This window comes from Vulpes lagopus, chromosome 12 (genome assembly GCF_018345385.1).
Source record: "Vulpes lagopus strain Blue_001 chromosome 12, ASM1834538v1, whole genome shotgun sequence".
NCBI classification, from domain to species: Eukaryota; Metazoa; Chordata; class Mammalia; order Carnivora; family Canidae; genus Vulpes; species Vulpes lagopus.
In genome coordinates, this window is record NC_054835.1 from 34,860,121 (window position 1) to 34,884,224 (window position 24,104).

The window sequence follows — 24,104 nt, forward strand, 5'->3', positions numbered from 1 at the left end:
CAGAGACCTTTTCTTAGCACCAAGGAGAAGCAGAATAATTTGGGCATTTGTGCTTTCATACTCGCTTTATCACAAGGATGGAAGTCTTCTTCCATACACTCATAAACATCCTGGGCAGAAACAGGCTGCCAAAAAAAAATGTGATTAACCTTTAACAAATGGTCCCGCAGCACAGGCTGACCCAATACGTAGAGGAAAACCAGATCAAAGGAGCCATCTCTGCACCTACCACAAACCATTTAGGGAAGAAAGACAAACCATCCTCTCCCACTAGTCCCATCACATCGAGCAGAAAGGTCAAGGAAGTGAGAGAGTCAGAGATCAGAAAACATCTAAGGTAACAAAGAGGAGAGATCCATCCCAAATGTAAGGCCTTGTGCTTACAGCTTAACTTTAGAAATAAGAAAGAGGAGAGATCCATCCCAAATGTAAGGCCTTGTGCCAGATGGACTCTGACCTGCAGAAAATGAGCATTGTTTTGGCTTGCTCAACAAGAAATTTAATTAACCCCCTCAAGATGTGTTTACCAGCCTGGACTTGCAGGGTGGGGGGTGGCCCCTGGGCCCCTCTTTGTTCCCACATCGAGCTTTGGCCAGACTGAGAAAGATGAATGGCTCGGAGGCCTCACTGGTGGTGGGGACCTGTCTGGAATAGACTTCTAAAGAAGCAAGGAAAGGAAGCACCCTGCTCATCTCAGCCACTGGAGAAGCAGGCGTGGAGGTCTGAGGGACGACAAACTGTGAAGGTGCTCACAGCAGCCTTCCCAGGAGGCCTCGAATCAAATTTCAAGGGCTTTATTTCTCGCCTTTTTACAGTATCTGCACAGCAGAGCAGGAAGTACTGGCAATTACCCAGTGAATTTTGGCTGTGAAGACAATTTTTCTAGCCAAAAGCTCTCGAGTCTGAAGTTTTCAGATAATTCCAGCCATGTGGATGTGTATAAAGTCCACTTCTACCTCTCTCCCTGCCTCCCCCAAAGGTCTTAACCCCAAACCTTGTGAACAGGCAGAGAGAGGCTACGTCGGGCTATATGTATTGTTGACCACATAGCTTGATTTCATCAGTGCCCCGTTTTTAATGGATTCAGGCCAGCACCCCAGAGTACAGGACTCTGTTCCTGAGGACGGCCTGACCTGGCAGTCTGCTGTTCCAGGAGGAAAAAGCTTTATTTAAAAAAAAAAAAAAAAACAACCCAACGACTTCAGAGTAGAAAATATGAAAAATCATACAGAGTAGAAAGGTCACTCCATGAAATGATTGAAAACAGCACAGTGTGGAAATAACACTAACTTGGGAATCAGGAGACCCAGGCAGCAGTCTGGGCTCTGCCTTAAACTAGCTGTGCCTGAAGGCAAAAATCCAACAAATGTCCCCGCATCTGTCATCAGGTCCATCCTGCAGATGTGCTTGGTGTCGTCCTCTTTCCTGAGGATGGGTGGCTAGGAGGAAGTCCCAGGAATGTATTTTAGGCAAGTCCAGCGTCTCTGGCCATCCTGTAGAAGATGCCTCTGGCTGCAATGAGGTTGGCTGGAGAATCAAATTCAGCTATCATCCCTTTGTCCAGGACAAGGACCCTAGCCAAAGAAAAGAAGTGGTCAGATTTCCATCAACCTAGACCTGGCCTTCTACTCCACCCCTCCCTTCTGGGTACTGACTGCTCAGACCCAGCGGTGACATGCCAACCCTCCTACTTCAGGCGACCCACCCAATACAGCCGCTCTGCCACATGTGCACGCTTGCAAGGCTGGTTATTTTAGCCGTTCCGTTTGCTCTCCTGGCAGATGAGGCGGTTTCTGGGATCAAACACAAGGTTCCTATTCATCTCTGCTAGTCGGGGCTCTGAAAACCTTTCCTAATGAGCCCTTCCCTCACCGGGGTCACAGGACTGTGCCCAGGGAGCCACGGGCCTGTGCGCTGGGCCCTGTGCGCTTCCATCTGCTTTGTGCCAACTCACAAAGGCACACGGCAGGAAAGCAGGCTGCTGGGAGGCCTGACACTGGAATCTGGGACTTTGGCTGCAAATCTGGTTGCTGCTGATGGATGGATCTACACACACACACACACACACACACACACACACACACACAGTCAGGCCTGGGCCTGGGATTCGAATCCCCTGCCAATTAAGCACAGAGTGCCCCTGGGGCAGAGTCACCAGCCTGGCTCCCAGGGTAAGGCAGGAGCAGAAAGGGCTCTCCTGTGCCAGGGGAGATGCCCCTTTGATGGGAGGAGGTGGCCGTACTCTGTTTCCTTACCTCCAGGGCTCCTGGGAACGTGTCCTGGGGAGGTGTGTGTCTCTGCACATCTCTGCCTGGCCACTGCCTGAACTGGAGCCCAGAAGATGGCCTCTCCTCCCTTCAGTGGCTTCTCACTGTTCTTAGGGTAAGGACTGGCTGCTTTACCAGTCCTCAAAAGTGCAGCATAGTAGGACCTGTCCCTCTCTCTCCTCATTTTGGTTCTACTGCTCCCTTCATCCTTTGTACTCCAGTCTCACGTGCCCTCCTACCTCAGGGCCTTTGCATGTGTTGCATCCTTTGCCTGAAATTTGCATCCGTATCCCATTTCCTCACCCACTCCCCAGCTCTTATTCATCCTTTAGGGCCTGGCTAGTACTTCCTTTTCTTAGGAGAGATAGTGTCCCCGCTGCCCAGTGTGGACTGGCTTCCTCTGGTCTACACACATGGACCCCTGCTTCCTTCCTGCTGGCTCTACTAATACGTCCAATAGCATGATGATCTGATTAATTTCCACTGGTCCCACTAGAATGAATGAACTCCCAACCCCCAAGGTTGGTTTGAGCCTTCTACCCTCGGGGCTGCTGGCAAACATCACGTTCAGTTAGCCTGGGAAATGATCCTCTCAGCCCATCCTTGTCCCTTTTCTGGACGCAGGGCCTAGCACCTCCTGTCCACCCTCTCTTGTCTAGTGGGGTGCTGGGGTAGGGCTGGAACAGACAGATGGCAGCATCGGGCATTCTCAGCGTGGTTCCCAAGTCCCTGGGGTCTGCATGGGGACACTTCTAAGACAGGGGCAAGGTCTCCCCCATTGCCCTGTCCACGGCATCCTCCCCATGTCCCCAGGCCCGTAGGTGTTTATTTTGTGAATGATGGCCTGATGAGATGTACTCCTGCCACACTCCTTCAACAGATTGGCTGCAACTTCCTTCTCATCACTCCTTTGAGCTCCCACGTCCCTGAAGGGGCCAGTCTGCCAGGCCAGCACCAGGTCACTTCAGTGAGGCTTCGGAGCCACCCAGGCCCTCACCTGTCCTCTGGCACCACACCTTAACATTGGACACAATGAGGGAATCGGTCCCAGATTTTCCTTTGGGCTGAGTGGCCGCCTCCCTAGGGAAGGCATAAGATCTCAAGGGCAAGGCCCCTTCCCTAATCCTTAGATGAAGAACTGGTGCCAGAGAGCATTACAGAAAGGGGCTGGGGAGCAAACACTTCCCAGGATCACCTGCACTCGAAACACTTCATTTCATTGACTCTTTACAACCACCCCAAGAGAGGTTCGGCACATTGGCTGAGGTCACATGGCAGCCAGCGGCTGCGGGGCCTGGGACTCAGCCCTCTGCTCTCTCACCTCAGAGCACTGCTCCACACGGTGCGATCAGGGTCCAGCCCACCAAGGCAGGGACCTGAGCATCACACACTTCTTTCAGTGGCTTCCTCATCTATACACCCAGCCCAGACTGTGAGAGCAAGGTACAAACGAAGGGATGGCCGTGTGGGTGCTCTAAGCATCAGTGCTCAGGGAGTGAGTGTTTTGTCACAAAGGACCCAGTTCCACGTCATAGCATTCGCAGAAGGCTGGAGGGAGGTGGCCGGGGCACAATTCACAATGCCTAGAGAGCCCCAGCGTGCCCCTTCCCTACATGCTGGTGACCTGCAAGTGTCACCTTGTGTCTCAGAAAATGTCACTGTGCCCCCCGTGTGCAAATGACTCCACTCTCTCCTACCCGTTAGCCATAACTTGGGAAGTCCTGCACTGCCCCCCATGCCCTAGACAATCCCACGATCTCTCCTGTGTCCGGATCACCTTAACCTGCCTGCCCCTTCCTGGTAGCCTAGATAGCCCCACCAGGCCCCCCGCTGGTGGGGTCTGGTGCCCCACCTGGTGTAGTCCATGATGGTGTTGAGCCGGTGTGCGATGGTCAGCACTGTGCAGCTCTCGAACTGGGTGCGGATGGTGGCCTGGATGAAGTCGTCAGTCTCTAGGTCGATGGCTGCCGTGGCCTCGTCTAAAACCAGGATTCGGCTCTTGCGGAGCAGGGCTCGGGCCAGGCATACGAGCTGGCGCTGGCCCACGCTGGAAGGGGGAAGGCCGGCATCTCGAGCTGGGTACCCCCACCCGCCCCACCCCCACCCCAGGCCTTGCTCCCTGGACTGCTTTTGTCTCCATGCCTTCCCAATGGCCCCAGACTGGCTCTCTAACTCCTCCCATTTCTGCCTCAACGCAGTCCTTCCAGAACATGGAGTCATCGATGTCTGGACCCCACCGGATGATGAGGGTCTGGGGTGGAGCCAGTGCTCAACAACACTGTGAAATCCAGTCTGTCTCTGGCACCCCAGGCCTCCTCTTTCTCCATTTTCCCTGTCCTCACTCCTCAACTAGTTCTGTGATGCTTCTCTGCTTTACCCTATCAGTCATGTACACTCTAGAAAGTACACACCTAAATGGAACTTGATGGATATTTGCACTCATTAGGCCCTCTTGCTGCGCTTAATATGCTTAATATCACTACTTCAGACAGTCATTTCCCAGCCCCATGGGGGAATGCAGGACAGGGCTCTGTGGTGGGAACAGGAAGGGGCAGGGCAGGGAGGACATGGGGATTCCAAGTCTGGTCAGTGGGGAAGTGGAGGGGAGGTGGGGTGCATACCGTCAACCCCTTGCCTTGGAAGCCAGAGCTAGTGAACCAAGCAAGGCTGTGTTCCCAACCACAGAGCTGTACCCCCACACCCAAGGACAAATACCTCAGCCTTTCCCAAAGGGGTGAGTCACCATAGCCCAAGTGAAGGCCAGGCTCTCTCCCTGGCCCATTCCCGCAGCTAATGAAGGTTTTGGCAGCGAAGTGAGCCTCCAGCTAGAACTCGAGGCTGATTTATGGTAGGACTGGCACAGGATGCAGGTTATGCTTATTAAAGTGGCTACGAGCTTTGTGAAGGAGGAGGAGAGCTGCCCCATTTCAGACCCTGGCAGATGTGGGGATGGAGGGAATGCTCTAGGATAGGTGCTGATAGCAAACAGGGGTAGGAAGATGGAGCAAAATCAGCTACGGGGTACAGGGTCAGGAACCACCCCAACATGGCTCTGTAAGTGAAATCCAGTTGATGGGCATACTCAGAATCCCAGGACTGCCTTGGGGCCAGAGTAGGGGCAGGGGTGTCCACCTACCAGGCTGTGATGCAGTGAGGAAGGGTTGGAGGCAAAGACCCCCACTCTCTGAACCCCTGCCCCTCCCCTTGCTAGTTGAGCAGCTTTGGGCAATAATTTTATACTTCAGAGCCTCATTTCTGGCCCACAGGACTGCAGCAAAGATTAAACAGGATAGTGGATGCCAAAGTGCTTTGAACACTATTAAGTGCTGAGCAAATGTAAAGGTTTTTGTTTTTGCTTCTGAGGTCTGGAGAGAGTCCATGGGTGTGGACTGAGCAGAATAATACAAATAAGAATAGCTAAATATAACAGGAGTGTATCCAGGCTAAGTGCTTTCTATTTCATCATTATGACCTAAAGACTGCTCTGTCCCAACGATAGCCACTGGCCACATGTGGCTACTGAACACTTGAAATGCGGCTAGTCTAAATAAGGATGTACAGTAAATGTGAAAATACACACGAGAGTTCAAACTTAGTGTGAAAAAAAAGCAAAATATCCCTAATAATTTTATATCAATTACTTGTAGAGATGATAATATTTTAGATATATTGGGATAAATAAAATAGGTACACTATTCAAATTTATTTCACCTGCTTTTTTTAAAAAAGATTTTATTTATTTATTCATGAGAGACACAGAGAGTGAGAGAGAGAAGCAGAGACACAGGTAGAGGGAGAAGCAGGCTTCATGCAGGGAGCCCGACACGGGACTCGATCCCGGATCTCCAGGATCACACCCCGGACTGAAGGCAGTGCTAAATCACTGAGCCACCCAGGCTGCCCTCTTTTTCCTTTTTAATATGGCTACTGGAAAAAAATTTAATGACATACGTGTAATTAAATAAACTATTTAATGCAAAGAGGTAGGGGGCTGTTGCTGTCCCCCTTTTTTTATTGATTTTTTAAAATTTTTATTTATTTATGATAGTCACAGAGAGAGAGAGAGAGAGAGAGAGAGAGGCAGAGACATAGGCAGAGGGAGAAGCAGGCTCCATGCACCGGGAGCCCGACATGGGATTCGATCCCGGGTCTCCAGGATCGCGCCCTGGGCCAAAGGCAGGCGCCAAACCGCTGCCCCACCCAGGGATCCTGCTGTCCCCCTTTTAAAGTGAACGGAGAAGCAGAACAGAGAGGTTAAGCAACTTGCCCCAAGTCACACAGCTAACACAGCCAGGGGAATCTTAAGCCTTTAGACTTAGTAAGATATAACTTCTGGCCCTCCCTATTGCACAGCCCAGGAGCTGGGGATATAACACTGGGGCTATAAGAGAGTGAAGAAGGGCTTGGAGAGCTCACTTTGCTCACTCCTAAGCTACAGATGAGATTGCAGAGCCATCTTGGGAAATATCTGTGATCTCCCCAACGCATGAGAGATTGCCTCTTACCTGATCCACAGTTTGAGTACAGACTCCCCCCACCCCAGGCCAAGCATAGCACTGACAACCTCACAGGACAGGACCGAATAGGGCTTTGGAATCTCCCAGACCTGATTCTAATCCCAGGCATACCTTCTCCCAGCTAGGTGACTTTGGTTCTGCCTCAGTTTCCTCATCTGCAAAATGGGACGATCACCAAATCTAGGGCTTGTGTGAGGAGTCACTGAGATAGTGCACCATGCCTGGCACACAGAATATGTTCAATACGAAAAGACCCCCACTAAGCACACCCAAGCTGAGATGGGAGTAGGGAGGGCCGGAGGGGGCTGGCCTCAAATGACTCTGTGTCATTTGACGCTAGATCCTCTAGCTCCTCAGGGTGCTGTTCCTGACATCCCCCAATCCCAGCTCCCTTACCTGAGATTCTCCCCTCCCTCGGAGCACTGGAAGTCCAGGCCCGCCGGCTGTGAGCTCACAAAGGTGTGCAGGTGGGATAGCTCCAGGGCTCGCCATAGATCTTCCTCTGAGTAATACCCAAAGGGGTCCAGGTTCATACGCAGGGACGCAGAGAACAGGATGGGGTCCTGGGGACATGACAAGGCCTCAGCAGAGGGGAGCTCAGGCCCCATGAGGAGCCATGGGCCCCAGGGCCAGGGAAAAAGCAAGGGATTAGGTGGCAGCACTCCCATTCTGTCCCCAGCCCTCCAGGAGGGAGGCAGCAGCCAGATAAATGCCTGTGGGAAGGTGATAAACCTCAGCTTTGCCAATCACAAAGTCCTCCGTCAAAGCAGAAAGCGGAGCCGCTAATCTGACTCCAGAGTGTCCAGTCAGCAAAAAAAAAAAAAAAAAAAAAAAAAAAAAAAAAAAACAACCCAGAGGAACCAGAAAAAGTGATATGCAATTCCAAACTGTGGAGCAAGGAGACCAGGACAGAGTGTCCCAGAGGGTGGGGTGCTAGAAGGATCCTGTGATCTGGGTCTCAACCGGTGGCCCAGGTGGTTGGAGGGCAGAGGCTGATTGGGCCAGGACACGTCTGACCCTTTTGGATCCGTGACAGGTGGCTGGCTGCTCTGTGGCTCTGCACCTGTTGTGGGACTCTTCGGGTCACAAGTCCCAGGTCTGGACCCCCAGCAACAGAGCAGAGCTGGGCCTGCCCCCCAGGGCTGTTGGGCAGCGGGGCAGGTCCATGTCAGGCTCCCACCTGGGGAATGATGGTCAGCTGAGAACGCAGGTCGTGGAGGCCGATGTCTGCCACATTGAGGCCATCGATGCGGATTTCACCCTCGGCCGCCTCCAGGATACGGAACAGGCAGAGGGTCATTGACGATTTGCCGGCCCCCGTGCGGCCCACGATCCCCACCTGGAGGGAGTGAGGGGGGACATGGGGGGGCGGGGGTTGGGAGGAGTCACTGAGGGGGGTGGGGGGAGGATGGATCTCTAAGGCTCCCAGACATCTGGGCTGCCGCACCTGCTAGTCCATAGCCTACGTCCACTCCCACCCACAAACCCACGTCTCACGCACCTTCTCACCCCCGTGCACGTGCAGACTCAGCTTCTTCAGCACGAGCTCCAGGCCAGGCCGGTAGCGCACGGAGTAGTTGCGGAACTCCACCTCGCCCTGCAGGGGCCAGCCTGCCGGAGGGCGGCTGCCCTCCACCACCCAGGGGGCCTGGCCCGGAGGGGATGGATGGGTCTGCATCAGGGTGGCACCCCTTCCCCAGCCTGGCCCCCTCCCCATTTCCTGTCTGCCTCTCTCCTGAGGCCCCCTCCATCCTCATCCATCAGGGGCCCTGGAGGAGAGTCCCTGTGGCCCATCCTTATGGCTCAAAGAATCCTTTCTCTCTCTGGCTTTATTCCCTACAGAGCTCTGAAACCTTACCTATCCTGGCCTCTCCCACTCTCTCCTCGGAGCTCCTCCCTGCCCCTCCCTGCCCGCCCTAGCTCCCTCTTTAGCCATCCACTGAGTGGCTACTGTGACAGGTACTGATCATATCTGTGAAGAAGACAAAGTATTTGCCCCCGTAAGGCTTACACTGAATGTGGGCAGAGGTGATGGTGGTACATACCATCAACCAATAAGTAAATCTACATCATATAAGCAAGTGATGAGTGCTGAGAAATGCTTAGTGTTGTAGAAGTACAGGGTGACCAGGGAAGGCTTCCTGGAGGAGGTGATATTTAAATAAAGACCCAAAGGTGGTGAGGCAACAAGCCAAGTAAATATCTGGGGGGAAGGGCATGTCAGGCAGGGGGAACAGAAAGTACAAGTGCCTGCCCAGGTGTGTTCTGGAGCCCTAGGACAAAGCTGACTGGTAGGAGACAGACAATGGGTGACCCCATCATGAAGGATTCTGCAGGCCATTTTAAGGACTATGTTTTTTTTGTTGTTGTTGTTTTGTTTTTTGTTTTTTGTTTTTTTTTTTTAATTAATGAGGGGCACACAGAGACAGAGGCAGAGACACAGGCAGAGGGAGAAGCAGGCTCCATGCAGGGAGCCCGACATGGGACTCGATCCTGGGTCTCCAGGACCACGCCCTGAGCCGAAGGTGGTGTTAAACCGTGGAGCCACCAGGGCTGCCCATAAGATTTTTTTTTATAGGTATTTTTATTCTAAGGTGCAGACATCAGAGGGCTGTGCACAGAGCAATGAGCAATGACATGACTTGATGTGTTTTTAAAGGATCCCCCCGGCAGCTATGAGGAGAAGAGGGAGGGGATGATGAAAACCAGGGAAGCTAGTGAGGAGGTTAGTCTTAAAATAAATTGGGCCTAAGATGATGGTGGCTTTGAGACAGGAACAGCTACACCTTGGGAGGCTTTGGGAGGCCCGGTGTAAACTGAAAATGTGGGGTCTCTTGTTCAATAATTAAGAATGTCCAATTGGTGACAGCAGAATATTAAACCAAGTATAAGGCCTTTCTAAGTGTGGGGACCTATGTGACTGTGCAGGTGGCATGAGGCCAGCCCTGCTTTGACACAGGAGAAGCCAGACTGTCACAGCTCAAAAAGCAAAGCAATCCATATAGACCATTCTCTCGAGCAGGTGTCAAAAGAATGGACAGTGGGGTTGGGGGCAGAACTTCTCAGGCTCTGGAGACAGGATCATGTGTATGGACAAAGGGAAATGGAAACTCTAGACACAAAGAGGGTGAGTTTGAAGATCTCAGACAGTGGGGGGTGAGGGAGGTGATAGGAGATGTCCTGGAAAAGCAAGGGGAAGCTGAGGAGTGGCGTGGGGGCAGGAGAGGCCAGACTGGGAGGAACAGGCAGGCTAGGGGCTCAATGGAGACTGATCCTGGGTCACAGAAGTCAGGAGGGAGGCCCTTCCAAGAAGAAGGCAGGAGTCATTTTATCTGAATGTTGCTGAGAGATTGAATTAGATGAGAACAGAAAACTGTCCCCTGGGTTTGGAACCCAGCAGATCATCAGTAGAGTGACAGGGCCAGAAACCAGACTGCAGGAGGCAGATGTGATAAAGGGTGATAGGGAAGTGGGGAGAGTGTGTGGGTTTTAAAACAAGCTTTGTGACAAAGGAGAGCAGAGAACGGGGGTGGTAGGATATAGGGGGAAGGGAGGTTGGTTTGTGTGTCTAGAATGGAAGCTACGAGAGCTTAATGTTTGTCCATGGATGGGAATCATCCACCACATAGAGGAGGCTGTAGGAGCAGAAGGTGTCCTTAGGGAGGTGAAGGCAGGGAGGTGAAGTCTGAAGGGGTGGGTTTTGATCGGAGGAGGGATGCTTCCTGCTAAAAGAGGAAGGAAGGAGGTGAATGGGCCACATGGGCAGTTGAAAGTCTGGAGGCAGGGAGATTGAGGGAGTTTATCACTGATACCCGGTTTTCTCACTGGCAAGTAAAGCAAGGTCCACGGCTGAGCAAAGGGGAGGGGATGTGAGGTTTGAGGAAAGAAGGTTCAAAACAGATCTTTCTGGAAGCGGCAAAGCAAAAGGAGAATACCCAGGGGTGGGGTATGGTCATAAACTTGAAGCAAAATCAGTGATTTTTCTCCAGCCGTGTCTTAGCTGCTGGGTCCTGGCATGCAGAAGGTAGACAGAGGGGCTCGCCAGGGAGGGGTTTTGACCAGTGAGAGAGGGGAGGGTAAGGAATCAGGAGCATTGACAAAAGTGAAGCACAGAATCCAGGCTGGATGAGCTAGTGGACGAAGGGACAAAGGTAGGTCACGGGACTGGGGCAAAAGTTCTGGGATAGCAGATGGTTTGGGGCACATGAGCCAGGAGGCCTGGGAAGGGTGGTCTGAAAGTTGACTTGCGACCTCAGAGATGGTGCAGCTTCTAGGCTTGAAGAGGTCTGGGTGTGACCATGGGAAGAAGTGCACAAAAGTCTACACCCCCTCCCTCACTGGGGGATACTCCCTTTCCCCAACTAAGAGCATGCTACCCCACCCCTGCTCCTTTGACCAGGCTGATCTTTGGCTGGAATTCTCACCCTCCTGATCACCCTAGCTGAATGATTCGCCCTCATTTGCTTTCTTTGGATGCATAACCCCAGAGCTCTGGTGTTCCAGGGCACAGCCCTGTCTTACCTCACCCATGACATCAGAATCTGCTTGAGGATAGACCCTGCCTTGCTCAACTCTGGACCCTCTATGCCTCCTGGCACAGACCTCTCTGGCTAATGCTCACTAAGGGTTAAGTGGATGGATGGATGAATGAAGAGTCCCCCCAAATGAAGAGCTGGCCTTGGAACACGGGGAGGATGGATCACTAAGCACCCTTCCCCATCCAGCTATTCCAGAATCACCCTGCCCCAGGCTCATGCCAGTACTCACCTCGGTCTCCGTCTTGGAGTACTCCTTGACTCTCTCCACAGCCACAATGTTAGACTCCAAGTCTGACATCATTCGGATCATCCAGTTCAGAGTCAATGTTATCTGGCCAAAGGGACTGGGTCATGGATATGGTGGTCTCCCCTCCTCCCACAACAGCTGTGGGAGGAGTTCTGACTCCCTGATTATGCTCCTTGCCTCTACAACCCAGGTGGGCCTGGGCAAGCCCATAGGTATGCCACCTGGGGCTCTAATTATAACTGTATTTCCGGCAGTGACCTTGCAGAATGGACCAAGGGCCACCTAGCCCCGTGTCTCTCAAATTTTAATACACTTATGAAAGACTTCCCAGAAGGCACCTGAGTGGCCCAGTGGTTGAGCATCTGCCTTTGACCCTCGTGATCCCGAGGTCCTGGGATACAGTCCCGCATTGTACTCCCTGAGGGGAGCCTGCTTCTACTTCTGGCTATGTCTCTGCCTTTCTCTTTGTATCTCTCGTGAATAAATAAACTCTTAAAAAAATTCCTAGAGAATCTTGTTAAAATGTGGCTTCTGATTCAGTAGGTCTGTGATGGGACTCAAGAGTCTTCATTTTTAATAAGTTTCCAGGTGATATTGATGCAAACGGTCCCTGGACTACACTGTGCACCAAGGGGCCTTGATAAGACATGCAGAACCCTGAGCCCCATCCGAGCCCTGCCGTATCAGAATCCACATTTTAAGATCTCCAGTTGATTCATAGCACAGGAAGGTTTGAGAAGATTCATTGTCTTGATTATCCTTTGCATTTAAGGCTTGAGCCCTCTGTGGCATTGAAAATGTGATCTGAGTCATAAAAATGCCATGTGTAGTTATCTAAACCTTGACAATATAGGCTGATATCAGAGTGACTGGCCTGCCCTCCAGCCCAGGCTCCAGTCACCTTCTCTCTCTACTTTCTCTGCAGGCCTGTGAAATGAGGTATATTCCAGCCCTATACTTCCCATCCCAGGACTGCTGTGAGAGTTGACCTTCTAAATCTTGTGCTCAGTCAAGGCAAGTTCCATTTGTCTTTTGGGGCCAAGCGCCAAGATAATTTCTCCAAAACTAGCACCCAAGGTAGAAGATCTCCTCCAGCTTCTTACCACATTTTGTTCCTTCCTCCACTAACACCTGTTCACCCTGCATTACAATCCTCTGTCGGTGGGACTGTCTCTCTGTGCTTGCCTGTGAGCTCACAGTCCTGGTATGAGCAGAACCTGTGGCTGGTTCCCAAACTGGGCAAATGCTCAGGAGATGCTTGTGACACCTGCATATCCTCTGCCCTAGCTGTGGCCCTGTCCTGGGGCCCAGACCCCTCTGTACCTGTAGTGCATAGGACACAGAAAGGCCCACCAGCCCTGGACTCAGGCTGTTTCTGCCAATCACAGCAAAGAGTGCAGCAAAGAGCACAACACAGTTCCCCACGAACTCCACTCGGATCCCCAGCCACCTGTGGGGACAAGACAAGGAGGAAGTAGGGCAGGTGTAGGAAGGAGGAACTAGGACCCAGAACTCCACGCTCTCTCCTGCAGAGAGCCTGGTGCTAACTCCTGGAGGAGCAGAGGGTGAGGGAGGAGGCTGCTGACCTGTTGGAGGCAATGTAGGGGTAACAGCTCCTCTGGTTGGCATCCACCTTAGCATCACTGATGGCCTTGAAGTCTTGGCTGCGGCCATAGGCCCGAATGACACTGGAGCCAGTCACTGTCTCCGAAAAGTGGGAGTAAATGGGGGAACGACTTACGGATTCTAGCCTCTTCAGTTGCCGTGATGTAGCCACATAGAAGCGCTGGCAGAGGATGGAGAAAGAGCTTGAGGGCAGCACCATGGGACCCCTAACTCCGTCTTGCATTCCTTCTGAACCTGTCTGGGCCTCCTCCCAGCCAACCCCACTCCCCCAGAAGACTTTGCTTCCTTTCCCTACCTGATGTGACTCCATGAACTCATATTGCCCTTCACCCCTGGCCAGCTCTGCTCCATCTTCCAGGCAGCTTCCTCCACGAAGCCTTTCCTGATTCCCTCTCAGCACCTGAACCCCTTACCCCCTGGACTACAGTACTGACTTTGCTTGGCCTCCTAAATCAGTAAATATGCCTGTCTCCTCTGAGGGGCCCCAGCAATGTGCTCACATAGTCAGAATATCACAAAATTCGCAAAAGATAAGATAATGCAAGACAAATGCCCTTTACCATCAGCTGTGTCTGAATGTTACCAAGTCATCAATGTTAAAAACATATATGTACATATATGTTTAGATATGTATAAAAGAAGGGAAGGATAATATGTTTCACACACTGTTAATGACATTTTATTTAAAAATAGGTGGTGGGAGGGATCCCTGGGTGGCGCAGCGGTTTGGCGCCTGCCTTTGGCTCAGGGCGCGATCCTGGAGACCCGGGATCGAATCCCACGTCAGGCTCCCGGTGCATGGAGCCTGCTTCTCCCTCTGCCTATGTCTCTGCCTCTCTCTCTCTGTATGACTACATAAATTAAAAAAAAAAAAAAATAGGTGGTGGGGCAGAGGGGGGAGGGCACGTGGGTGGCTCAGTGGTTGAGCATCTGCCTCTGGTTCAGGTCATGATCCCAGGGCCCTGGGATCAAGTCTCGCATCCGGCTCTGCATGGGGAGCCTGCTTCTCCCTCTGCCTATGTCTCTGCCTCTCTGTCTCTCATGAATAAAAAAATAAAATCCATATATATATATATGTAATATATATATATATATATATATATATGCACGGCAGGAAGGAGTTCCAGGGTCAGCCACATTTTACAAAGATTTCATTTTATCCTAGCAACAACCCTATGGGGTAGGGTCTATGATTCTATTTTACAGGTGAGGAAAATGAATTTCAAAGAAGTGAAGTAGGGGCACCTGGGTGGCTCAATCGGTTAAGTGTCTGCTTTTTGCTCTCGGGTCATGATCTCTGGGTCCTGGGAACCCAGCCCCACGTTCAGTGGGGAAGTGGGGAGTCTGCTTCTCCCTCTCCCCCTGCCCCTCCCCCTGCTCGTGCTGTCTCCAGCTCTCTCTCTCTAACAAATAAGTAAAGTCTTAAAAAAAAAACAAAAAAACAAATAGGGGACCCTGGATGGCTCAGTCGTGCTTGCCTTTGGCCCAGGGTGTGATCCTGGAGACCTGGGATCGAGTCCCGCATCAGGCTCCCTGCATGGAGCCTGCTTCTCCCTCTACCTCTCTCTCTCTCTCTCTCTCTCTCTCTCTCTCTCGATCTGTCTCATGAATAAATAAATAAAATCTTAAAAAAAAAAAAAAAACCAAATAAATGTAGTAACTACTGTCCCTAACCCAACCCAGCTGTGAACCACGGTCTGACCTCCTCAGGCCCCAAGAGCCCCGCCCACACCAGCGCCCCGCCCCCCACACCAGCGCCCCGCCCACTGGGAAGCCCCGCCCACACCAGCGCCCCGCCCACCGGGAAGCCCCGCCCACACCAGCCCCAGGCCTGCAGAGAGCCCCGCACACCCACTGGCTGCTGACCTGCACCAAGACATAGAAGACGGCCAGGGGCAGGGCCACCACTGTGAAGAGCGGCGTGCTGGCCACGATGACCACGAGGGTGGCGACAGAGTTGTAGAAGGAATTCAGCAGCATGAGGATAGTGGGGGCCAGAACCTCATCAATGACGTAGATGTCCTTGGAGAAACGGTTGAGGATCCGGCCTGAGGGCGTCGTATCGAAGAAGGACTGTGGCGAGCGCATCTTGTTGTGCAGCAGCGCCTGGTGAAGGAAGCGTGCAGCCTGGACGCTGCCCACCGTCAGCGTGATGGCTGACAGCATCACCAGAAGCCCTGTTGGAGGAGGCAGGGGGATGTTCGGTCCTGGGGGCTGCGTGGCAGGCATGCGGGGGTAGGTTAGGAGACAGGGGATGGCGGTGCTGGCTGGCAGCCTAAGAGGCAGAGCGCCGCGGGGATGAACTCGAGGTGCCCGGAGGCAGGTGGGCTGCGGGGGGGGGGGGGGGGGGTTAGGGAAGCACCGGGGCAGGGCAATGGCTGTGATGGTGGAGGAAGACACAGGGGCAAGGGTGTGGTTTGGAGGATCCAGCAGCCCAGATGGGAGGAAAACACCTTCCAGCAATGTCTGCCGCTCACCTTGCAGAATTCCCAAGGCAGCGTAGACACCCAGCCTCATGGAGGTGTTATTCTGTTGGCTCTCCGTCATAGCCTCATTGGTCCAGGCACTGAGCCACACGTTGGCCCCAATGGAAGCCGCACTTTGACCCGGGTATAGAAGACAGATGGCCACCGTGCTATAGAGCCCCATGGCCTTGGCGTAATCCCAGAATACACTCAGCTTCACCTGCATGCCATGGCGGTCAAGGACAGAGGACGCTCATGAGCCCCAGGCCTGCCCACCCTGTCCACCCTTCCTTGTCCATCCTACTCACAGTGCCCATCTCTGCCTTTTCCTCCTGGATCAGCGCCCCGCTCGCCTTTGCCTCTGCTGTATGCACTTCCTTCCCTGCTGAACCCAGGCATCTCCGGGGAACAGGCCAGCCCTGGCCCTCGCCTTCCGAGGACATGACACTCAGCTGTCTGTGGAGGTGGCTGGTCAGGCCCAGAGAGGTGGCCTCCAACAAACCCATAGGACAGAACCCCCAGGGGGTTCAGGCTGTAGCCCAAGGCTCAGGGTGTGAGCGGCAGGGAGATTGCCCACCCATGCCCCACCTGGCGGGGCTTAGGGAGGGTGCTGAGTAGTCTCAGGAGCTCACCTCATAAACTGCTTCTGGACCTCATACATGACTGGCTCGTTATCCGTCAGGTCTGTGTGATTGCTCAGCGTGTCTTCAATCAGCATCACCTCCTGATCCTCTACGTCCTCCAAGGCTGCAGCCGGGTGGGAGAAAGCAGAAACAGTGGGCTAGCTCGCCCTGTAAGCTGCTGGTGTTCCCCAGGCCCCACACCAGGGAAGACTCCAGAATGGACACTCAGGGGAGAACATGAGAGGCATGAAAGAGCAGCAAGAACAAGAACAAAAATATATTACCAGTTTTGCGCTGGGGGGTAGGGGGAAAGGCAGCAAGAAAGACTTAGGTTAGGCGAGGGGGAAAAACTTCCCATCAGGGACTATGGGGAAGCTCTCAAATATAAAGGTCAGGAGCTTGGGCTCTGGAGGCTGACTGGCTGAGCTCAGATGCCACTTCCTCACTGCATGGCTTTAGGTGGGCATGTACAATGAGGATAATAATAGTCCCCACTTCACGGTGTCATTGTCATTGAGGATTAAAGGAAAGAATGTGTGTCAGGTGCTTAGCAAAGGGCACAGCACTAGTACATGTTCAAGACATGATGGCCGTATAGACAGTGGTAGGCAAGAAGACTCAGGAAAAGGTCTGTGAGCCAGAGTTTGGGGTTGGGGAGCCAGGACTGAACAACAAGGGGGGATCTTAGGGGCCCAGAGACTTCCAAATGCTCCACGAGGACTGAGAATTTTCCATTCGTTCACTGCCATCTCTCAGTGCCAAGAGTAGTGCTAGAACATAGTAATGACTCAGTCAATCTTGGTTGCTAACAAAATGACTTTTCCAAGCACTTGCATTATTTACCAAATGACTTATCTGTCAAGCGATCTCACCGTATAGGCAGGGCCTGGGCCCTTATGCCCTTTGGACACATGGGAAGAGTGGGGCCTTGACACCTGAGCTGCTGACAAGGTCACACAGTTAGGGAAGAGGAGGGAAGGCACTGGACTACATTCAGTGTGCTTTCCCTCTTGACAGTGTCCCACACATGGTCCAGATTCCTTGGAACTCCCTTGTATGACACTGGGCCCATCCAGAGACACTCAGAGACCCCCAAGACAGGGGAAATGCTGGGAGGGCACAGGAATATGAAGGATCAAGGATGGTGGATACCAGTTCTGTTGTCTTTCATGTTCTCCTCGTCCTCATCAGGAGCATAGTTGGAGAGGAAGTTGGCAAAGGAGCCATTGCGCTGCAGCAGGGCTGGGTAGGAGCCCACCTCAGAAACCTGCCCGTCAGCCAGCACTATGATGAAGTCCATCTGGGGCAGGAAGCTGATGCTGTGTGTCACCAGCACCCGTGTCTAGGGAGAAGACAGCAGGCTACCATTTCCACCATCCTTAGCACATACCCCTGGCACAGGCACAGGGCCACAGGGTGAGTGTGAGGTGCCTGCATGCCAGGGAGCATGAACAACCACATCAGTGGCTCACCCCATGCTCACTACAGCTGGTTCAGCACCTCTGGGCTGGGACCTCTATGGGTTTCCCCTGCCACCCAGCCAAAATTCCTGCTTCTCAAGCCTCCCACCTCCTCCAGGTCTTCTCCAAACCCCTTGGTCTCCCACCAGTTCTCTCCTAGGGTCCTAGATCTCACCTTAGCCCCCCCAACCTCCTGGAGGCCTCACCTTGCCTGCCAGCACACCTTCTGGCCCAATGACTTGGTCAAAGATATGCTTGGCCACATGAGAGTCCACAGCTGACAGGGGGTCATCCAGCAAAAAAAGATCAGCTTCACTGTAAACAGCTCGGGCCAGACTGACCCGCTGTCGCTGGCCCCCAGACAGGTTAATGCCCTAGATGGAGGAGAGAGGTGGGGAGGTGTGTATTAGGTAGAAGGGAGTCAGACAGGCACAAGGGGACAAGGGCCCTGTCACTGTCATTCAACAAAGCAGACCTCTAAATTCTCATTTGATATGCCTGGTTTTGTCCCTGTGAAGCTCTGAGGCCACAGAGGAAGAGGTGGTGGCTCTCAAGAGTCCACTCAGGGCAGGTGAGGACAGCCTGCCCCCTTTGCTCCACTACCCTGCCCAGCTGGTTTCCCTGCCTGCTGCCTTTATACTCTGAAAGGCTGGAAATCCCCAGGGGATCCTTAATAGACCTTTTAATCTCCCATCACCCATACAATTTTCAGATGACTTTCATAACAGTGATCCCATTTGATCCTCCTGTCTGTCCTTTCAGGGAGGTATCGTCAGCCCCACTTTCTAGGTGAAGAAATTAGAGCCCAAGACATTAATGACTTTGTCCAAGGTCCTGAACTATTCAGGGCAGAAGCAAGAATGGAAACCCAGCACCAACCCCCAAATTTGTCAACTCTGCGATTGTTCAGGAGCCAGAGAAGAGGTAAGCTCTTTCCTTAAGCCCATGATAGGGAAACTAATGCACATAGCAGCAGGGATATGGCATTCCCTCTAGAACAGGGCTCAGATTTCTCAGGTACCCTGAGAAACTGACCCTGGTGTGGGGGTGGAGGGTAAGCAAGTGTGGGATGGGAGCTGGAGCTTCTGGGGAGAAGCAGGGGATGGACGTGTAGCTGTAGTGACTAAGGCATGTGAAAATGTCTGCATTCAACCAACCAATCTTTCTTGAGTGCCTACTATGTGTTGGGCACTAAATTAGGTTTATTTGTGTTTGAGGTTAGTGTGTACCTCCAAGAGAGAAGAGAAAGATGGGTTATGTTATAAATGGGGAGGTCTTCTCTGGGTTCCTATAACCTCAGACTCCCATCCCCACTGCCAGGTTCAGATCCTCAACACTTCTCCAGACCACCATGAGAGCCTCCTCACTGGTTCCTGTGCCTTTGGGTCCCTTCACACTGCAGTCAGGGAAGCTTTTCAAAATGCAATTCATGTCCCTACTTAAAACCCTCCATGGACAAGTCACACACCAAGATAAATAATGATGATAGTAGATTCTAATCCATTGAATCAAGTAAGAATCCTTGAGTCCATATTGATATAAAGAGAATAAGTAAAGAAGGGGAAGGAGAGGGAAGTTTTTTTTAAAAAGTAGAATGAGGGCAACCCCAGTGGCGCAGCAGTTTAGTGCCGACTGCAGCCCAGAGTGTGATCCTGGAGACCTGGGATCGAGTCCCATGTCGGGCTCCCTGCATGGAGCCTGCTTCTCCCTCTGCCTGTGTCTATGCATCTCTCTCTCTCTCTCTCTGTGTGTGTGTGTGTCTCTCATGAATAAATAAATAAAATATTTAAAAAAAGAGTAGAATGATAGCTAATAACCACAGAAACAATGGGTTTAGGACATCACCATTTGGCATATATCACAGTAAACACTGACTCAGGCAAGAATTATCAATCGAAGTTATGAAATGAAATCACCAGTGATAGACACCAAACTCAATCAAGTGATCAAAGTTAACATTGTCAATAAGGCATGAACTGACATGTGTCTCCTGGTACAATGTACCAAGAAGGACACAATGTTACTTTTTTGGTTCTTCCTGCCCCTCCAAAACATATAATCTAACCTAATTGTGTTCAAATGGAGAGACATTCTGCAAAATAGCTGGCCTGTACTCTTCAAAAGTGTCAAGGTCCTCAAAGACAAAGCCTGAGGAATTATCCAGATTGACAGAGAATAAAGAAATGTGACAACTAACTGCAACTCATGATCCTGTATTGGATCCTCGCCCAGAAAAGAAAATAGCTAAAAAAGACATTTACTGGAACAAACGATGACATGTGAATACAAACAGTGAATTAAATAATAATATTGTATCAATGTTAAATTTCTTGATTTTGATAATTTGGCTATAGTTATATAGAGAATGCCTGTTTTGAGGGAATATGCATCAAAGTCATTAGTGTAAAAAAAAAAAAAAAGAACCCCAAAGAGCTAAAACAATAAAACTCTTAGAAGAAAACATAGGGGAAAGTTTCATCGTATTTGGCAAAGATTTTTTTGGATATGACACTAAGTGCACAGGCAACAACAACAACAACAAAAAGATTGAATCACATCAAAACTGAAAGCTTTTTTTTTTTTTTAAGATTTTATTTTTAAGTAGTCTCTACACCCAGTATGGGACTCAAACTCACACCCCAAGATCAAGAGTCACACGTTCTTTCATCTAAGCCAACCAGGCGCCCCAAATTTGAAAACTTTTGTACATAAAGGACAGTATCAACAGAGTGAAAAGGCAACCTTTAGAATAGGATAAAATATTTGCAACTCGTATATCTGATAAGGGATAAATATCCAGTATATATAAGGAACTCCTACAAGTCAACAACAACAAAAAAAACAAACAACTGGATTACAAATGAGCAAAGGGGAGCACCTGGATGGCTCAGTGGTTGAGTGTCTGCCTTTGGCTCAGGTCGTGATCCCAGGGTCCTAAGATTGAGTCCCGCATCAGGTTCCCCATGGGGAGCCTGCTTCTCCCTCTGCTCCTCTCTCTGTGTCTCTCATGAATAAGTAAATAAAACCTTAAAAAAAAGTGATGCCTTTCCTTATGCATCTCTGCCCTCACTGCTCTCCTTGTCCCCTGCACAGGCTTCTAGCCCAGACCCCATGGCATTCTACAACCCCCACCTGCTCATAAGTTGGCCTCTCCTAGTCATAGATCCATTTTCCTAGTGCTGAGCACAGAGCTGAGTGATTCACATGGAGGGAGGAAGGAAGGAAGGAAGGAAGGAAGGAAGGAAGGAAGGAAGGCAGGCAGGCAGGCAGGCATATATAGACCTGAGCTGGGCTGAGCTGGGCGGCTGTAGGTGCCAACCACCTAGAGGATGGGAGGGGGCCCAGTACCTTCTCTCCAATCTCTGTCTGGTCCCCGCCGGGCAGCATCTCCAGGTCAGCTAGCAAGGCACACGTTTTCAGAGCCTGTTGGTAGCGCTTGGGGTCCAGAGCTTGGCCAAACAGTATGTTCTCCTGAAGAGTACAGTTCTGGATCCATGCCGCTTGAGGCACATAGGCCACGGAGCCCTGGCCGGAGAGAAGTTACCTCGGGATCTGCCCAGGGTGGGGCCAAGCGTCCCTTCCCAGGAGTTCTACCCTCTCACCTTCACACACACTGTGCCTTCCAGTTTCTCCATCTCTCCCAGCAGGGCAGACACCAGAGAGGACTTCCCACAGCCCACGGGCCCCACCACGGCCACCAGTGCCCCTTTTGGCACCTGGATGTCTAGGCTGAGGGCAAGGAGTCCAGGAGCCCAATCAGAGATAGGGATCAGGATCTTGGTACCCCAACCTTCCACCTTGAGACCCAAGCCCTCCTCCCTTTCAGACAGTACCGTGACAAGCTGAGCCTTTCTCAGCTTTCCAGGCCAAAGATGGGGGCCGGGGCTGTGTGTGTGTGGTGGTGGGGGTGGGAACTGGGTTCTGTTATGGATCTGAACTTTGGCCCACTTCAGGTAGCTGCGATGGGACAGGAGAAGTTGGTACCTGTGCAGGGTAGGGGGCAGGTCCGGGGCCCAGGTGAACGTGCCATTGTCTATGGTGACAGCATAACCTGGGAGGACCAAGGTGTACAGGGTCAGGGTCAGGGGGTCCAGGGCAAGGTGGGGAGGGTGCCTGGGGTGGGGGGAAAGGGAGAAGGCAGGAAAGCTTGGGGGAGGAGGAGGGAGAAGGGCAGGAAGTCCTGGGACATGGGCGGGGAGCCCTAGACAAGGAAGAAAAGTGGGGGAGGCCTGGGGGAGGGATGAAGTAGACTGCCAGAAGAGCCCAGAAGCGGGAGAAGGTGGCGCTGGTGGGAAAGAGGAAGAGGAAAAGACAGTCACAAGAGATAAGTTGGAAGCATGGAACAGAAGATCTTTTGGAGCAGGGGCCGGGGCAAGGGCAGCCTGGCTAGAGGGTGTCTGGACCTGGGGTGATGGTCTTTCTTTCCACACACTGGGGATCAAGCTCATCTTGGCTCAGGAAATGCTGGATCCGTTTCAGAGACACGCTGGTCTGCAGGAGAGTGAGTCAGCCCTGGAAGCTGTGCTCCTCCTTCCCCCACCTCCTCCTCCAGCCTGCTCCCCTGCCCCCCTACTTCCTGGGAGAGGCAGGGAGTCCTAAGGGCCCAGATGGGGTGCTGGGGCTCCTCCCATGACTGAGTTTTCTCTGGTTCCCACTGCCAAAGTTAGGATCTAGGTTGGTAAGAGGAGGTGGTCTTCAGAGCTCAGGTTTCTAGGGACCTCACATGTCCTCCTCTGATGCCAAATCACACATGGTTCTAATAGCTTCATGCCAAATACCCACACCCTCGATTCCTTGATTATTCCCTGACACTAATGACTTCCCCTAACTCTGGGAATGCCCAGCCCTACCTGGCCTTACCTGGATCAGGTTGCTGATTAACTGGGGCAGCATGTTGAGGGGAATCTTTAAAAGATTGAACAGGGACACGGACACAAAGGCCTTCTCAGCATCTAGCACGTTGTTTTGGTCCACGGACACGTATACACCAAGGGTGGTCAGGGTCACCTGGGAAGGGGTGGAGGGTGGGTGTCAGATGGAGTCTGTGGGGGCCAGGGGCCTGGGCTGCCCAGGGGGGAGGTGGAAGACCAGCCCCAGGGGGAGACCCTCACCAGGAAGGGGGTGCAGACCCAGGTGAAGGTGGATATGGCTTGGAGGTAGGCAGACTTGCGCAGCAGTCGCAGCTCATCCTCCCGGATACCCTCCACCTTCTCCAAGAAACTGGGCTCCCAGGCATACAGCTTTAGCACTTTGATGCCACCCAGGATCTCACTCATCAGCTTGATGCGTGAGTCCTTGAACTTCATTTGTTCTACCTGTGGAGAGAGCGGCAGTGGGGTGCCCTGCTCCCCTTCCCAGATCTCTACCCACAGGGGCTCATACTTACCACACACTTAAAATGCACCGCAGCTCTTCAGACAGCGCCTGTTCCTCCTCCCTCCTCCTGCCGGGTCAGTGTTGCCCCTCAGCCCCGGATGCCCTGCCCAGCCTCCCTTTCTCCTCTGCGCACAAAGTCCAGCTCCAACCTGAGCACCTCCATCACTGACCCTTCCAAGTGGCATCCTCTGCCACCTTCCCTGGGTTTCTTAAACATGTTCTTTCCTATCGTTTCTGTGCAGACCCCTCCCTGTGCATGCATGACTCCACAATTAGACTGGGAGCCTCCTGAGGGGTGCAGATCACGTATTTCTGTTTCCTCAGACCCTAACCCAGGGCACAGCACACACATACTATGTGCCACGCCACATATTAGACATGAAGCAGATAATGATGAACAACTCAAACAAGGCCCAGCCATCATGAAGCTGATAGTCTGATGGGGGAGGCAGATAGGAAACAGTTACCTGAGTGAATGCTTAATAAATCAGTAGGCATATATTTTTTTTAAAGATTTATTTATTTGAGACAGAGAGAGAGAGAGAGAGAGAAAGAGAGAGAGGGCCCTGGATGGGTGAGACAAGAGGGAGAGGGAAAGAGAGTCTCCAGCAGATTCCCTGCTGAGTGAAGAGGAGCCCAACCTATGTGGCTCCAACCCAGGACCCTGAGATCATGACCTGAGCTGTATGCCTGTATGACCCTGAGATCATGACCTGAGCTGATATCAAGAGTTGACACTTAATCGAGTGAGCTGCTCAGGTGCCTCTGTATGGGTATTCTGAAGCAAAACACCAGGATTCTGTGAGAGAGTAATGAGGTGGGGACTGGGAAATCAGAGTTTATGCTGGGGGAGAGAGGGGAAGAGTGAGCAAGCAAGGAAGGGATGAGGTGAGTTCCAGGGAACACTGTGTGTGGTGGCCCAGAGATACGCATAGCTTGGCGCTTTGGAAAAGAAAAGAAGGCCAGAGTGGCTGCCACTTGGCCA

General features: G+C 52.1%; 1 protein-coding gene across 2 annotated transcripts in view; it reads right to left on the bottom strand.

Annotated features, from left to right (window-relative positions):
* Positions 1-476: 476 nt before the first annotated feature.
* The window catches only part of ABCC3 (ATP binding cassette subfamily C member 3), a 44,492-nt gene continuing 20,864 nt past the window's right edge, over positions 477-24,104 (bottom strand). For both annotated transcript variants that reach the window (XM_041724218.1, XM_041724219.1), the window contains 20 exons: positions 22,855-23,058; positions 22,604-22,750; positions 22,147-22,234; positions 21,728-21,794; positions 21,346-21,472; positions 21,092-21,268; positions 17,950-18,117; positions 17,436-17,625; positions 16,293-16,407; positions 15,969-16,116; positions 15,673-15,880; positions 15,062-15,372; positions 13,156-13,355; positions 12,893-13,019; positions 11,552-11,653; positions 8,286-8,432; positions 7,965-8,123; positions 7,181-7,347; positions 4,120-4,314; positions 477-1,574 (listed from right to left, as the gene is read on the bottom strand). In XM_041724218.1, the coding sequence (XP_041580152.1) occupies positions 1,466-1,574; positions 4,120-4,314; positions 7,181-7,347; positions 7,965-8,123; positions 8,286-8,432; positions 11,552-11,653; positions 12,893-13,019; positions 13,156-13,355; positions 15,062-15,372; positions 15,673-15,880; positions 15,969-16,116; positions 16,293-16,407; positions 17,436-17,625; positions 17,950-18,117; positions 21,092-21,268; positions 21,346-21,472; positions 21,728-21,794; positions 22,147-22,234; positions 22,604-22,750; positions 22,855-23,058 (3,156 nt within the window). In that variant the 3' untranslated portion in view covers positions 477-1,465. The remainder of the gene's footprint in view (positions 1,575-4,119; positions 4,315-7,180; positions 7,348-7,964; positions 8,124-8,285; positions 8,433-11,551; positions 11,654-12,892; positions 13,020-13,155; positions 13,356-15,061; positions 15,373-15,672; positions 15,881-15,968; positions 16,117-16,292; positions 16,408-17,435; positions 17,626-17,949; positions 18,118-21,091; positions 21,269-21,345; positions 21,473-21,727; positions 21,795-22,146; positions 22,235-22,603; positions 22,751-22,854; positions 23,059-24,104) is intronic.